General features: G+C 27.3%; 4 protein-coding genes across 4 annotated transcripts; 1 reads left to right on the forward strand and 3 right to left on the reverse strand.

The window, feature by feature from the left end:
* Nucleotides 1-3,175: 3,175 nt before the first annotated feature.
* Nucleotides 3,176-3,681, reverse strand: OCT59_028422 (uncharacterized protein; the record flags this gene model as incomplete). Its single annotated transcript, XM_025327853.2, has 2 exons — nt 3,176-3,393; nt 3,498-3,681. The coding sequence occupies 2 exons, from the start codon at nt 3,679-3,681 to the stop codon at nt 3,176-3,178; spliced, it is 402 nt and encodes a 133-aa protein (XP_025169253.2).
* A 5,008-nt stretch (nt 3,682-8,689) lies between these two features.
* On the forward strand, nt 8,690-9,446 carry OCT59_028423 (uncharacterized protein; the record flags this gene model as incomplete). Its single annotated transcript, XM_066147271.1, has 3 exons — nt 8,690-8,786; nt 8,845-9,041; nt 9,120-9,446. 3 exons carry the CDS (start codon nt 8,690-8,692, stop codon nt 9,444-9,446), a joined length of 621 nt encoding a protein of 206 aa, XP_065993995.1.
* Nucleotides 9,447-9,858: 412 nt separating this feature from the next.
* OCT59_028424 (uncharacterized protein) lies at nt 9,859-11,123 on the reverse strand (the record flags this gene model as incomplete). The annotated part of the gene is made up of 3 exons (XM_025311679.2): nt 9,859-10,326; nt 10,391-10,642; nt 10,719-11,123. The coding sequence occupies 3 exons, from the start codon at nt 11,121-11,123 to the stop codon at nt 9,859-9,861; spliced, it is 1,125 nt and encodes a 374-aa protein (XP_025169255.2).
* Nucleotides 11,124-15,730: 4,607 nt separating this feature from the next.
* On the reverse strand, nt 15,731-17,594 carry OCT59_028425 (uncharacterized protein; the record flags this gene model as incomplete). Its single annotated transcript, XM_066147272.1, has 8 exons — nt 15,731-15,955; nt 16,023-16,165; nt 16,231-16,538; nt 16,623-16,754; nt 16,833-16,921; nt 16,985-17,141; nt 17,214-17,494; nt 17,565-17,594. 8 exons carry the CDS (start codon nt 17,592-17,594, stop codon nt 15,731-15,733), a joined length of 1,365 nt encoding a protein of 454 aa, XP_065993996.1.
* Between the last annotated feature and the right edge of the window lie 237 nt (nt 17,595-17,831).

A 17,831-nucleotide genomic window follows, 5' to 3' on the forward strand; every position in this document is an offset into this window, starting at 1 on the left:
AATAATTATATCAATTATATATATTTTCATCATATATATAAAAATTCAAAATCATCAGCTTTCAGTTTATTACTAATTTTAACAATAGTATTAATTATTTTTTTATATACAGTCAGCCTCCTCTACAATCACACCCCTCAGGACCATCCAATGGTGTGATTATAATAAGGTGTGCCTATTGGTGAGGGTTAAATATATAATCACACATATATAAATTTTTAAGTAAACGTGATTATATATATATATATATATATAAAATAATTAAGTAAAAAAGTTTTATATGTAAAATATACCAAATTTTTGAAAAATAAAAAACTTAAATTTTTCCTCATGGTAAAACAACAAAATAATAAAATGAAACGCACAGTTATTTTATAAATCACGTGATTTGTGTGCTTATGCAGAGGAAATTTTACATATATTTACTATAATATATATGGGACCGACGTTTGGTGTGATTGTACTTATAACTAATAAAGTGATTATAAAAGGGGTATTTATATATAAAAAAATCTGGACTAAAAAATGTGTGCCTTAAGGAGAGGAGTTCTTATATGGGAGATGCCTATAAAGGGGGTCGACTGTATAGAATTTTCCGAAGTATTTAATAGTATAGTAAAATAATTCACATTTAGCATTTGTAATATAACAAATAACTGGAAATTGGAAAAAATAAGTAAAAATAAAAAAAGATTGTAAAAAATAAAAAAAGTATGTGGATTTATAAGTTTAAACTTTAAAGGATAAAGACAAATTACAAAAAAAAATATTTTAAATTTAGATTGATTAATTTAATGATTTTAAATTTTTAATCTAATAATAGTTTTATTTTTAGATTTTAAATTTAAATGAAATTAAAAGCTATTTTGCTTAATTCATCATATTATTCCTAATGTGTGAAAAATAAAAATAATATAAATTACTTGGTTAATATTTTGTAACAACTTAAAATATTGTTATGATCTTCATCATTAACTTCATTCTTCATACTCTTTAAAATCTCTATAAGACAGTTAAAGTCTTCATTTTCCAATTGAATTTTAAAATAATTCCATTACTGGGTAATTATATTAGAAGTAGTTATTTTATCTAAGAAAAAGGACTTTATAATGGAATGAAAATTTTGGCTGATAAGCTAATAATTTAAGATATAAAAGTTTTTGTTAGCTTTTGTTAGTATATATCTAGTAAAAAATAAGCAATTATAATTTCAAATTTCATATACTTTCCTTTTAAATGATTTGCAATTTCTCTATTCATGTTTTCTCTGAGCTCAAGTAGAACCCCGAGCAATACTGAAATAGATAACAAGAAATAACGTGTAAAATAGACTAAAATAATCATGAAAATCTTTCCTTTTTTAGATAAATTTTGATAATATTAGTAAGAAATATATTACTTTATTTAATAACTGACTGACATTATCATAATTCTGACCCTGAAAAAATGCGTAAAGCTAATAGTAAATTTTTACCAATTTCCTATAACATATTTATATATTATTTGGGGTCCTGCTCAAGTTTATGTTAAGTAACAAATCTTTAGGCCAAAATTTTATTTTTGAGAATAAGAGCATATGGAATGTACATTAAAGATCTCAACATTTTCAAATATATTGGAAGGCAATGTATATATAAACTTTTTTTTTGTCTAACCGCTTAATATTAAGACTTGGCAACATTATATAGACATTATTCTATTTAGAATATTTCGTCTATTTTACTAAATCTTATTCTACTAAATGTTATAAGGAAAAAATTTGAAATATTTTGAGAAAATCAGTTTATATATGAAATTATTTTGTCATACAAGTATAGTTTTATAAATGATTTGTGAATTATTACATATTACATCATATATACTTTAATGAGAATCTGAAAATATACTAATTTATGTTGCACATGCCAATAATGCATTATAGCAGAGTGAAAGTAAAAAAAATAAAGTGTAATCCTAAATTTAGTTATGGAGTAGTAGTAAAAAAATATTATTGATTTTTTAAGTATTTTTCATAATAATAAGCAATAGTAGATAGCAATTTAAACAAAAAACTTTTGTGAAAATTCAATACCCCATATGCTATATTATTCAATTGTTATCTTAACTGATATTTCTTAACTTTTATCCATCTACTAGAAGAACAATAAACATATTTCTTATATGGTGGGTTAATTTGATTGGATTAATTATTCCAATATATTTTGAGTAACTTTTTCTAAATAAAGCATAAAACTCATTGCAAGCTAAAGCATACTCTTTTTGCATTTCAAGATTAATAACCATCTGTTCTTTTCTAAGTATATCTAAGAATTTCTTTCTATCAGGAATACCATCATTTCTTATTTCTCAAACTTGTTTTGTCAAAATTTAGGTCTTTTTTTATAATTTATGCAAATACTGCTAGATAACTGTTGCATAGAAATTTTCAAAACTATAATGATAATAGTATTTACTATTTAGGAATTAAGAATCCCCAAGATTTCTTCATTGACCTTTCTAAACTTCTTAAAAAATACTTTGTTATAGATTAGAGGATCTAACCCAGAATAGGCAGATCATGCATAGCGATTTTTATCCTGCAAGTAATATATTTTACAATTATACTAGGTAATCATACATGCAGATTATATAGTACAAAAAAACATGTTATTGAAATATTATTTAGTCAAAAGTAATAATCTATAATTAAAACATTGCTCAGAATTGATAAGTCAAAACAGTTAAACAATTGTGATTTCTGCCCCATCTCTTAATCTTATTGTGGTACCTTTTGGCTAATTAAGATATTTGTGGATGGTAATAAGTTATTTTGTTTTGCAAACAGAGATGAGATAAATATTTTGTTTGTATTACCCTCTTTTGATCTACCAATCTGCGAAAAATAGAGTGGATGCATCTTTTGGCTATTGTTCACGATCTGATGAAATTCTAAAAGGACACATTTCTGTCTTTTAGCTAACTCTTACTGTAATTATTTTTCAGCTAATTCTTGTTGAGATAATCTATCAGCTAATTGACATTTCTTATAATCTGACCAACTTTTGGCATAATAAAAGTCAGCATGTCTAGAATGATACCTTCTTGAACAAAAACTCCAAATTCCATGCTATATCTATAATCAAAATTAAGCATATTTAGAAACTTCTTATCCTCAAGAGTGTTATCCTTTCAAGTTTCAAACTGCTTCCCAAACTTGTTTTGCCAGAGTTTTAGGCCTTCTCTTATAATTTTGATAAGCATTTTGGATAAGTTGTGCACCCCCATCCTTAGTTTTAGCTTTGGAGCATTCAGTATTCCAATGGTGTTTCATTAAATTTTTAGATTTAATCTTATATCTATGCTTGTGCCATCCATTAAAATATGTCTTTTTTGGTTTTATATCAGTAATCTTTACTAATTTTCAGCAATTGAAATAAATAGCCATATTACTCTTATGGATTCTGAGCTGATGATAGTCAGAATTAACCATCTTGCCATTCTCGAATCCTAACACTTACAGCCCATGCATGTATCATACTTCCACTCTATTCTGATTATTTTTTTGAAGTTAGTATCATAACAATAATTTACAATATATACGCTAACATATTTCATATCATATTCAGGATGATTATTAATAGGTTTAGATATAATCTTATTAAACTGCTCATCTAAAATAATATTAAAAGCTAATCCAGACATGTTTATTAACGAATTGGTTGATTTTATCGATTTATAGTAATTCTTTATCAACTTATACTTATGAATATCATGATTCAAATTCGTCACAGACAGCTTTATAATATAGTACTTATACACTTTATGATTTATTTCATGCTTAAAACCTCACTATAGTACATTTGTAGCATACTCACATACTGTGTATTTATTTCTATAATTAAAGTTTTTCCAATGCATAAAGTTAACATAATGTGATACACTAAAATTGAAAACCAGGAGACCTTCACATGTGCGTTATACACTTACACTATTAATACTTAAAATATGATTGCAGTAATGCACAAAGATGAAAAATAAAATGTCATATAGATAGAGCTTAGATCCAGATTATCCGTTGATATTCACTGAATATGTCCGTTCAAAGGTTATAAATCCAGATATCCAGATATCAATTCTAAATATTAATCTGGATGGTAAAATTTGGATATTTATAGAATATTTATTGAGTTATTTTTAAATTTTATTCGTATTCTAATTATGGCCACCAGATTCTAAAAGAACCTTAAAAGCTGAATTATTGTTATTGTTGTTGTTTCGTCATCTATATTTTAACATTTATCAAAATCTAGGTAATTCTCAATATTACTATCTACTGTACTTCTATTATATTACGTTTTTGGCTAGTAGACATCCTGTTTTTTTAAGCTTTTTTTGAAATAACTCTAGACTACTTATTCAGATGGGAATGTTAATTAAACTAATTTCATTCCAAAAAAATACATATGGCCATATGGGATTAATATTAAGTAATATTCCATTGTTAAAATTTTATTACATCATGTTTACATTATATTTACATTATATCCTAAGATATCTGGATTATATTCAGTGAATATCCTATTTTCTTAAGCAAAATCCAGATATCCTATCTAAAAGTGAACAGATATATCTATAATTTTAGGATATTCACTGAATAATCCATTAGGATCATTTACCGGATCTAAGCTCTACATATAGAATATGCAAAATAATTTGAGTTTAACAGAAGTATAATGACTGTTCAATGCTAAATCCTTGCTTTCTTAATTTTTTTTGCAGTCATAAATCATAATGCTCTTAGTTTTCTTTGTATTAGTAGTGCTCCTAATTTTCTTTATAGTCGCAGTACTTTTAGTTTTTTTCGTAATCACAGTGCTTTTAGTTTTCTTGACGCTTCCAGTAGAAGAATTAATCATTTTCGTAGTCATCTTCTTAGATCCACCTTTACTTCACATAAAGTCTTTTATTGTTTTCATACTTTCAAACAATAAACACTAATTTACAAGAAATTGAGAATGTTAGTTTTATGATCTTTGTATTTTATTTCTTCTGAAACCTATTTATACAAACCTCATATTCCAATAAGCCCATTACTGTTTTATGAACTTTTGCCATGTCCACTCATGTCTTAGGTAACGGAAATGTTGATATTACTTCCATAGTATAGATTTCTGTATATTTTAGTTGAAACTCATAAATAGTCAGCTCATTTACTGTAAAACACAGAGTTAGTAATGGTAACAAAAATTAAGAGAGGAATTCAGAAATCAGAAATCAGAACTTACTATATAATTGTAGCCCATATAGCTTGACCAATGTGATATCGGAACTTAAGTTAAGCTCCACAAACTAATTCATTAAAGTTTTTAGTATCTTTGCAATTTTCATCTGAACACCTATCAATTTTTTTTCTGTTAGATTAGCATTTATCATCTGCCTTACCAGAATTACAATCTCTTACATTTGCCTTTAGTGTATGAAGCACACCAATATTGTTTATTTTTAGTAAAAAATTCAGAGAGGATGGGCGCCAAAACATTGATTATGTATGTTCCTTTGAACATCAGGTCAAGAAGCCAATTCACATTTTCCATTAGTTTTATCCTATAAGGTTAGTCTTATACTTTCATTAGTCATTAGTCTTATAGTCTCATTACATTTTTGATGAAGTAATATACTCACATGCGACTCACGAATTCTAACGCATAGACCTTCTCAAATGAAGTAATATTTTCTTCTTTTTGTTATTTTAATTTCTCTTTAGTGATTTTGATATCACAATCAATCACATTGTCCAAAAATATCTTAATATCTTGCTCCATATTATCTTTTGTTTTTTCTTTTTTTCTCCTCATATCGATACGCATCTGTTCAACGATACTTTAATCTAGCGTATTTAAGAAATCATCCTTATAATTAGAATTGAAGAAAATAATGTTATAATATTCTGGCTTCATTTTTGGCAGATTTTCGTCAAGCTGATATTGTATCAGACTTTCTCTGATACAAATCCTATTTACAATCCAGTTGGTGCTTTTTCTGCCAACGATCATTTGATCTGCATTATATTCGTCATTCTTCTCTTCTTTAATATCTCGGTATGCTTTATTCCTTACAATTCAGTACTAAAGTACAGTTGGATTTTTTTATTAACCAGAAGGACGAGTTGAATTATATAAGCAAATTACTAAAGTACAGTTGGAAGTAATTTATATCTTGACTAAGTCACATCATTAGTGGTCACATAATAACTTCCGCAGTTGTTATGTCACAGTAGGTCTGATCATTCAGAATTTTGATCAGTTTTTAGTTAAATAATATTAATTAATAAATTGGTGTAATTCAATTAGTGACCCAATTTTTCTGAACTAAAAAAAAATGGAATTATTTTGATCATATTTTAAAATAGGCAAAGCACAACAAAAACAAATATGCTGATTGGTTATTTGAAATTTTTTTGCAATTAACGATCTGTATACTTAATTTTAATTTTAATCATATGTTCAGATTGGCTAACGGATTTTGCAATCAAAAACCTGAACAATTAGTAATAAACTGGCCTAGTGACACAGTCTTTCAAATTGAAATTTAAGGCCAGCGATATTCAGAAAAGCAAATTAAATGATTTATAAAACAGGGTATTCTGTTTTTTCTGAAAAAACATATTTTTAAAGGAGATCCAACCAGGTTATATATTTTTTTTTATTTGTATATCATTGCTACAATGTTATTTTTTATATTAATAAAGTTTATAACATAACTTTGAATTATGAGAGTTAGTTTGTATACTGCAATAAAGTAAACATAAATCAATATATAACTGTGGAAATTCAGATATATAGCGCAATATTCACATTATGTGAAAGTCATAGGTAGGACCTCAGATCTTGCATGTGACCAAAATGCTCTTCAATTGTTCGAATTTGTGGATCAGTAAGCTTTGAAATAGCTTTACACTATATGATATGAACAGTTTAATCTTATCTACTCCAATTCTCTAAAACAACTTAAAAATCTTCACAGCTTTTTGAGTTTTTTTACATAAAGTATCCTTAGTAAATCTATCAGAAAGATGTTCCATTATATTATCATACACTTGATTTCTTGCTGATTGATCACTAACTCCTCTTTGAGCATTCTTAATTTCTTCAACTTTCTCTTTATACATTTTCACATAATAATACCAACACAAAATTTCTTTTTGAATTGCTTTTGTAGCACATATCTCTGCTCTACACGCTTTTTGGAATAGGCAGGCTAAAGTCTTAGGTATTGAAGCTTTTAAATTATCCTCAGCTACTTCATTATTTTTAATAGTTTCTCCCCTAACAGATGTAGATAATTCTTGCAATAAGCCCTGCAAAATATAGTGCTCATAGCCATGAGAGGGCTAGTTTCACGATTTTGGTTAGAAGTAATTGGCATATACATGTCATCAGTAAGTAAAACTTTATATATTCTAATATATTTCCAAAATGGTTAATTATTTTTTTCAATAGATGTAATAAAGAAGTAACAGCAAATTTAGTTAACAAATCATAAATGAAAAAAAAGCGAATATGTATCTAAAAGTGAAGCATTCTTCGTAATCTATATATAAAAAATTGGAAGAAGACTTTATCTTTTTAAATATATACTCGGATATATCATCCAAAGTAATTTTCTTCAGAAATATTATATAAAATTATAAAACTGAAGAAGACTACCTTTATATTATTAGTATGTATCCAAATATGTCATTTAAGGTATCCTTCTTCAGAATTTTTATATAAAATAATGGAAAAAGAATACCCTATTACTAGTATGTATCTGGATAACTGCATAATTTATTATATAAATATTGGCAAAAGTCTCCACTCCATTTTCATCTCAAAGTATATACTTATATATGGCATAAAACCTTCTTTGTAATCTATATATAAAAATTAAAAGAAGGCTTTATCTTTTTAGATATGTACTCAAATATAGTATAAATGGGCTGGTCATAATAGGATCCTGAACAATATATATAAATGTAGGTTTTGAGTTTGATTAGCCAACATATAAAAATTTTTTCTTATGTGAGATTTATTATTGCTTATTTGATAACGTAATTTTAAAATAGTCAGATATAATTTGCGTAGTAGAGTATTAAATTATTAATAGTCAGATATATATTTGCGTAGCAGGATAGATTTTTTTAATATATATATAATATAATATATATTTTACATTTTTCACATTATCACCGTTTTCAAATTACTGTAAACTGCGGCTTGTCGATCATTTTATAAATAAACCGAAAATGTGTGATTTTTGTAAAACTGTACTAGTAAAACTTTACGTTTCACATATAAACATATAAATATTTTTTGATCTGCATAACACCTAGCTATTCTTGTATCACTTTTAAGTGTTTTTTCAGTCTTTCGTTCTATTTTACTGGAAGATTTCTGATGATTCAACACTGGGTATAGTAACGATTTTACACCATATATTGCGAAATCTGCAATTGTATTGTTTATTCAATAGAAATATTGTACGCAAATGTTATGTAATACAAATAATAAAGTTATAATATTTATATTTTTCTTTTTCTTTTCTCAGATCTCTATTTTGTTTTTCCAGATTTCTACTAAATCTACATTAGGTATGGTAATAAGTTTTATGATATTGTAATTATTAGTTTATTCAACTAAAATATGTGTCTGGAATATTAGTAGAAAGCCCTATGCCTACAGAAATTAGCGAAGATTTACATTGGCGTGTTGTGTATCTTTATAATAATGATTTTTCTATCATAGATATTGCTAACACATTGTATGTTAGTAAGAGCTTTGTGATCAAAATAATAAATTTATATGTAAAATGGGCGTGTGTTACCAGTCCAGTTAAAGGAGTTCCTGGCAGAAGAAAACTATTTAGTAGAAGCTGAAATGTGTATACTCCAAAATCTTGTAAAAGACAAAGTTGACTGGTATTTAGATGAGTTAGTTTATGAGATGGAAAATCTTACAGGTAAAAGAGTTTCTGTTTCAGCACTTTGGAGATCACTTTATTATTTAGGAATTACTCGAAAAAAGGTATTGAAATAATCAATTTTAATAAATCAATTAGAAAATTGAAATACTCAATAATTATATTTATTTTTTTTACAAAAGTTGCAAAAAGCAGCATATGAAAGAAGTGAACTTATGCGTGCACATTATTTAGATGTAATTGGCGAACATTATACTTCAAATCAGTTGATTTTTCTTGATGAATGTGCTAAGGATGAGAGAAGCTTATCAAGATTATATGGGTATTCTCCTCACAATACACGTGCATGTAAGAAAGTAGTATTTGTACGAAGAAAGCGATATACAATCTTACCTGCTCTTACATTAGATGGATTTATTACTGTTGATGTATTTGAAGGAGCATGTGATAGAAAAAGATTTGTTGATTTTGTGCTTAATCAAGTAGTATGTAATATTACGTTTATATAGAACTTTATTTTGTATTTTATTATTTATATTTTATTATTTATAAAATTTATTGTCAATATAGGTGCCTGTGATGAATCCATATCCTGGTGATAATAGCGTAATTATAATGGATAATGCTAGAATATATCATGATGCTGAACTTATTTCATTGATGGAAAGATTAGGATGCCGTGTAGTTTTTCTTCCACCTTATTCTCCTGATTATAACCCAATTGAAACAGCATTTTCAACTATCAAATTATGGATTAAACGTAATCATGATTTTATGGAGGTTTGTGATGATTCAATATATGCTTTATTAGTTGCATGTAGTCAAATTACTCCTCAAATGGCACAATCATTTTTTACATCATCAATTTATTTGTAAACTCAATAACCATATTTTATTATACTTTATTTTTGAATATACACGTCAATATTTTTGTGCTTCTTGTCTAATATTTTTTTGCCACCCAATTTTTACAATACCTAATGTTTTCATTTGTTCATCAGATAAGTCTTTTATAATATTTACAGTTATTGCTTCTTCAAGAAAAGCATTTTCAAATTGAGAATATTCACCATTACAATTGTATTTTTGATCTAAACTAAAAAGAAATTCATGAATTGAAGGTAATTTGTGATTTGTAGATGTATCTAATTGATTAAAAGAAGGATAAGGATATTGAAATGGTGGCATTTGAATAATAATAGGTATAGGTGTATTAGCAGGTGGGACAGCTGATGCAGCAGTAGGTACTGCAGTAGCAGATGTAGTAGTGGATGCAGTAGCAGGTGCAATTGTGGATATTTGAGTATTATTATTGCTAACTAACACGCCTAATATTGCACTAAATATGGGATAAGTTGGTGGAACGTCTTCAGTAGTACCTTTATTCATCTATAGTAATAATTAAATTTTGTGAATATCCAAATAAAAATCAATTTTATTGCAGATAACTTACAATTTCTCGTGCCCAAAGTTGTAATCTTGCTGGATTAAACTGTAAATGACGATTATCTTGAATATAACATGGTGTTGTATGTAAATTACACTTGTATTTTTCGCATAATACAGAAATTATTTCTGCTCGTGTTCTTTCTTCTTTTGATAAATCATCATCTCTAATAACACGAGATTTTTTCTTTTTTTTAGTATGTGTTATTACCTTTTCTTCCTCAGAAACTGAGCCATCACTTTCAACATCATCAGAATTCTAAAAATTTTAAAAAATTACGTCAAGTTAGAATATTGAATATGTAAAATAATAAGAGTAATTGCAATTTCCTTACCTTTAAACGCTTTTCACTTGATTTTGTTTCATTATCTGTAGAATTATCAATCACTACCATCATTCCCATTTTTTTATTAGCTGTAGTAACTTTCTTATAATCTTCAATAAACTCTTTAAAATCAAGTTCATCTTCTAATTCACTTGAAAGACCACGTGAATTCATTGCTTTATATGATATACTGTAATTTGCTGGTTTGATATTCTCATTTTGAAGTGCTTTTTGTACAAAAGCATTGATCTTTTCCATAACATTGATATATTCAACTGGTTTAATAATTAGAGTCTTAGAAGTAGAGGTTTTCTTACCCTTTTTTTCAATGCTTACATGTAGTTTGATTTCATCAATACCACATTCTTCAAATAATTCAAGAGACTCAACGTACACTGCAGCTTTACTTTTCATTTTTTTTTTAGAAATTTTGTCTTTAGTTTTCAACCTTTGATATTTACTATTACATGTAGAACAAAAAGTAAAAGAAAAAGGCTCATTAAAATTATTATTATATTGAAATTTCGTCTCAGCAGAAGAAAGAAAGTAATTTGCTGTTGGTAAATTTTCGTTTAGAGTATATACACGAAAATAAATTTGCTATCCACGTTCTGGTTTGCTTACTCTTGTTGGTTTTATGTTTTTATTACAGTTACAAGGTGAAAAATTAAAGCAAAACAGACATTTCTGACACGCGAAGCAAATACCAGGAAGATATTTGTTCATTTTAATATTTAATTCATGATCCGTCTCCGAACCAGTGAAAACTACTAATAAATTTCAGGGAACTGGTTTTACAAATTAATTATAACTTAAATGGCTTTTGAGCTGATTTTCCCAGAATTTTTTTTTTTTAAGTGTTATATAATAATGTTCTGGGTATATTGAATGATAAATTTGCATTGTCAAATATTAATATCACAAGTTTGATCAACATATACTTGCCATTTAAGGCTACATTGTTATACAAATTGGCGATATTGCCTAAAAAGTAACCAGCCAAATTTGTATTACAACCCGGCTGAAAAATAGTGTAACCAATTGCTTAAAACTGAGGGAATCAGAATCCATCAAAAATTTTTACATTGAACGATTAGTTAAAAAATTTTTTCTTTAGCGACGCTAGATTCCGGCCTTTAAAAATGCCATAATTATTCAATACAAGAGGTGTGACAATCACAAAATTGATATTTTTTTATTAAAATGTTATTTATTTGCTGGTAAATAATTTATTTAAAGGTTATAAATAAGAAAAAACAAAAAAAAAGTATTAAAATTATTTATTTCTATTAAACACAGGTCGTACTATATTTTGCTTATATTGAGTGGTGTATCTAGTAATTTTGCAGTTCTTCTTAAAGATGTTAGCCTTAATTATTTTTTAAAAAATTTTGAATTACGGCTATAAGATTTTTATAGCCTTAATTAATTACGGCATATAAAAATTTTGTATTACGACACTTTTTTGAATTATGGCTAACATCTTTAGTTCTTCTAAACTACTTTTCTCTAATAATTTGTAAGTTCATTTCACATTTCCTGCGTGCTATATCTCTTGCTCTTATCTGAATTTCCCACTAAATTAATTTGCAAAATAATTCCCCAAAATGTATTAGTAGATTTCACTGGTTTGGAGACGGATCACGAATTAATTTATCACGCGTATGGCATACTGCGCCATTTATAGTGATATAGGTAATACGAATTAAAAATCAATTTTATTGGCTATTTGCTGTTTTCGCAATTTTTGATAATTTATTTATAAAATGATTGACAAGCCGCAGTTTACAGTAATTCAAAAACGGCGATAAAAAACCCTAATAAAATATGTAAACAGTTACTATTTTTAATACAAAGATTAAGTTAATTGTATATGTAATACAGAAAACATTTTTAGACGTGATTGTGTAACATGTTTTTGATAAAACAAATATGTGTTCACGTAACATTAAAATTATAAATCATATACGCGTTCATGTAACATTTAAAAAATATATATTAAAAATGAGAGCAAGAAAAATAAGTGTTTTTCTGTTTTTTTATAATTTTACACTATAATTTTTGTAATAATTAATAAAAGTTATTTCATTTTTACTTAGAAAATTTTTAAAAATATTTTTTTTGATAAATTTTACAGTAAATTTTAAAAATAAAAATTCTGCGTATTGGTGGTGTTACGAAAAACATGAATAAATTCATAAATAAAAAGGTTTTGGATGTTTCCTTTGAATTATACTCTGAAGTCACAGAACAGATATACGAAAATATTAATAAGAAACATTTATAAGTTGTAATATTACAAAAAAGTAATAATAGCTTTATCCATGCATTATTTCAAAAATTTTTGTTTTTTTAGTTTTTTTTTATATACATATTTTATAAAAAAAATTATATATTAATATATATATGTCATAAAATAAGTTGCTTAGCAGTGTAAAAAATTTATGGGTTGGATAAAAGTTTGTTTAGCAGACATGAAAAATATTTGCTTATTAACTTAGTAAATTTTAAATTTTTCATCTGACCTACTATATATATATTGTTTGGGATCCTGTCATAATAATACATAACGCATCTCTAACCTTAAACGCAAAATTGTCATATATGTACTGGCAACAAATAGGCAATAGTTGCTTTAGTTATAAGGTACGCATTTCTGATAAATAAATGGACTGGCCATAGTAATACTTATCAGAACCCTAATCCTTTAACTAACTGACTTTCAAAAGTTATTTAAAAGTTACTTGAAAAATGTAAGCAGTAAGACGTAGTAAAATTTCATTTAATTTTGGTCAATACTATTCTATAATTTTGGCCAGAACTTTAGGATTGATAAAGTCTTTCTAGTTACCTGCCAGTTTTATGACAGTTTCAGAAGAGTTCTAAAAGAGTTTCAGGTACTACCAAATCACTACTATAACACCAACTTGAAACTATAAATTATGTATTTAAAGATTGGCCAGAAATTATACCATAGTTAAAGCTCTGAATGGTTTTAATTTGAACTGAAAACTGATCCAAAACTGACCAAAAATTCAATTTAGTTCTCAGTTCAGTTTTGGAATTGGAATCATTTGGTTCAGTTCAGTTCTATTTTATTTTAAGAAAAAAATGTGAAAATCAAAATAATTTGGCAACCAGTGATCATATAAAGATGAATAATAGCTCATTAGAATCGTTCTATCGAAATATATCGAATGGTGGTAATATTATTTCTTTAGTCTTGATATATCACGAGATAATTAATGTTAAACAATTTTTAAGAAACTAGCGCTAAAATCATATCTATTGATCCTAGAGAAATAATCTTGACATCATTTGATAGGTCTTAATGAGACAAATCTAATGAGCCTTTTTTCATTTTTTTATAATTACTACATAATAAGTTATCTTAATTTTCGCATTTTTTTAAATTTTTGAACATCAAAAAAATAAAAATTCTGATCTAAGATATAACCCATCATCTACTGATTGCATTAAAATGATCTTTAACTCATTAGAATCGTCTCAATAAGACGAATTGAATGATGGTAAAATCATGTCTCTAGTATTGGTATATCACAAGATAAATCATGCTAAACAGTTTTAAAAATCAGCATTAAAAAGGTATTTATCAATGCTAGAAATATGATCTTACTGTCATTCAATTCATCTCATTGAAACAGTTTTAATGAGCTAAAGATCATTCTAATGCAATCAGTAGAGAATGGGTTATATCTAGGGATGTAAAATTACTGTAATTTATAAAATTTATTGTTACGTTATGGTAATTTTCTATAAGTTACGTAACTTACGTTACATTATGTTATTGTAACATAAAATTTTTTTTTTAATCAAAATCTGAAGAAACAATAAATCCCAATAAAAAAATGATATAAATATAAATATAAATACTGTAATTCTGAATGAACAAAAATACGACAAGATTGCAGGAATATGTTAAACTTGTATGATAAGATCATAAAAATAGTTGAATCCGAAACTGTAAAACATGATAATAGGCTACTTTTTATTTGTTAATGTTCGTTATAAATTATAAACTTGGCCAAGATTAAGGTAATACTGGCTGAATTATCTTAATTCTGGTAAACATATCAATACATATCAATGTAATGTTACATTCAGTCCATGTAACTTACAGTGTAAGTTACGTAATGTAACGTAACATAATGTAACGATTAGCATCCCTAGTTATATCTTAGATCAGAATTTTTATTTTTTGACATTTGAAAATTTAAAAAAATGCAAAAATTAGGATAACTCGTTATGTAGTGATCATAAAAAATGAAAAAAGGCTTATTAGATTCGTCTCATTAAAACCTATCGAATGATGCTAAGATCATTTCTTTAGGATCAATAAATACAATTCTAGTGCTAGTTTCTTAAAAATTGTTTAGTGTTGATTATCTTGATTATCTTGTGATATATCGAGACTAAAGAAATAATATTACCAGTTACCACCATTTGACATACCTTAATAAGGTGATTCTAATGAGCTATTGCTCATCTTTATATGATCACTGGTTGCTGAGTTATTCCTATTTTTACATTTTTTAAATACCGAACTGACCTATTTGGAGCTTTAACCATAATGCTAGCCAAATTTAAATATGGATTTACTATAAATTACTGCACCACCTGACACGATCATGCATTTCATCCATATTTACTAACTAATAGGTTATGGAAAGGAAAGCAGATTCTATTTTTAGAACCTATTAATTAGTAGATTATGGTATTCTAGGCTATATTAATTAATAAATTATGATGTTCTAAAACATATTAATTAATAGATTACAAGCCCAATGTGGGTATGCTTTATTGATATAATTCCATTTTTGTAACGCAAGAATATTAAAGCAGAAACAAGTCATGTGAATTTTGGTCAATAAAAAATTTATTATATAAACGCAATGAGAGATAACAGACAAACTTCAATAGCAAATATCATTCAGTAGTTGCAATCATTAAAAAATTACTCATATTATCATTATTTGCGACACTCTCCCATGTTAAACCAATTAATGAAAGCATCCTGACGGTGAATCATCATAATCAGAATCATTGTAATCATGATACATGAGTGGATTTATGAAACGTGAGTTTTTTCCTGCGAGTTTTTTTGGTGAACTCTTCGCATCACCTATATGACTCTTCAATATTGAAGAATGGGAATGTAAAACTGAATTCCGGCGATGTGACTTTTTGAGTTCCTCAAGTATCTTGAGGGTATCATCTAATCCCCTCTAAGCAAAAAAGATAATTATTAGAATAAAATGTTTCAATACTAATTTAATTCAAAGAATTACTTACTCTAAGATTTCGCAAAATCCTAAGTGCATTCACCAATTCATGATGGTCTTCCCAACTAATTGGGAGCCGAAAAGCACCAATGAGAAACATTCGGTAGGATTTTGAAACGGGTAAATCCATACCCCAAATTTGCACCTCAAGTCCTATATACAAAGATAATTTATTTAACAAGAAAAAAAATAAAGACCCAGCTTATATATTAACTTACCGTGTATATGAAAAAACCACGAGCGTAGACGTCTAAAAATTTTGTAGTCACCACGATTGTATTTTCTAACTATATCATTTAGAAGATCGCGACAGCCCCAATATCCTTTCACATGGTCTTTTAAGTATCTTGGCAAATCCGAGGTTAAGTAACCACCAGACAGCTCCACCATGCCTATTTCAAGGCTTTCTTCATCGGGGGAATGAAATGAACCATCTACTTTCATACCTAGAGGCTTGTCATCGTCAGGTTTTAGATTACATCGTAATAATCTCTGATTTGCACTAGCCTTTAGATAAATTTCGCCTCTATTTTGAAAAAGAGATAATCACATTTTTAATACTGTAAAGAAGAACGAAATATTAATTTGGTGTTTGATTCAAAAAACGTACGGCACATATATAACGCGGTCAGTTGTGTTAGTAAGGTACTGCAACATTGGATGAATCATTAGTGAACCCAGGAGTGCTTCATTTTTATTTTTGCTGTGGAAAGCCGACGCAGGGTTAAATACATTTTTCGTGCTTCAAATTAAATTTGTTAATTAAATAGTGAAATAAAAAAAAATAAACAGTACTATTTTTGCAGAAATCTATACTCACAACCATAAAAAGACATCCGTTACAAATTCCATTTCCTTATCGATCTCATTTTTAAACTTGGCTTTACAAACACATTGCATTAATGAGTTCTATTGTTAATTAGCAAATGTAAATAACATTATCATTAAAGGTAAAGATTAATTTGTACTTACAGTCTCTAATAATTCTTTAACGAGGTTTTCTACATTAGAAGTCAGTTTATAATTCGGATATTCAATGCTAGTTTGTAAATAATTCCAATCTTTTTGTTCAATCCACTCTGATTTACGAATCTTTGAACCAATACGTATGATACCAAGACATGACGGGCTACATATAAATGCAAAAATTAATATGTTGGATCAAGACATGAAGAAAAAAAATGAAGATTATAAAACTTACTGTGACTTATGCAGATTTTCAGGTCTACGAATTACTTCATCAATCGGGTTTCCAGAAGGCAATAGCCAAATATCATCTAGACTGTCTTGATCAGGGTACTTTGAGTGATTTTGTACAGGTATCTGTTGCTCCAATAAGTCGGACTCAATATTTGGATCTATATCATGATTATAATCTATTTCATCATCTGTCTCCAATGAAATCATAGAGTTTTCTGAAGTTGACTGCATTCGATTTTCCTTGCAACCGTCCATGTTTTCTGCTCTATCAGCGGTTTTTATCTGTGCGCACATCCACAAGGTAAGAAAAGGGCTATGTAACAAATTTAGAAAGGACCTTTATCGAACTCACCTTTTTTAGCGGAGACTCAATATTTGGCATTTCCTCCTCTTCAACTGATTTCCCAGGTTTTTCGTGACAGTTGTGATGCACATCTGAAATGTGTATCAGGTTGACGGCGCAGTGTGGCGCAGCGATTTTTTCCAAAAAAATTAAATTGCAATTTTTTTTATTTAAAATAAAATCTTTAAATTACTACACTAGATGTATTTTCGTCCGCTCTGCAAATTTACTTAGAGAATATATGGGTGGTTTAGAAGGCCATTTTCGAGTTATTTA

Source organism: Rhizophagus irregularis, chromosome 8 (assembly GCF_026210795.1).
Source record: "Rhizophagus irregularis chromosome 8, complete sequence".
Taxonomy (NCBI): Eukaryota; Fungi; Glomeromycota; class Glomeromycetes; order Glomerales; family Glomeraceae; genus Rhizophagus; species Rhizophagus irregularis.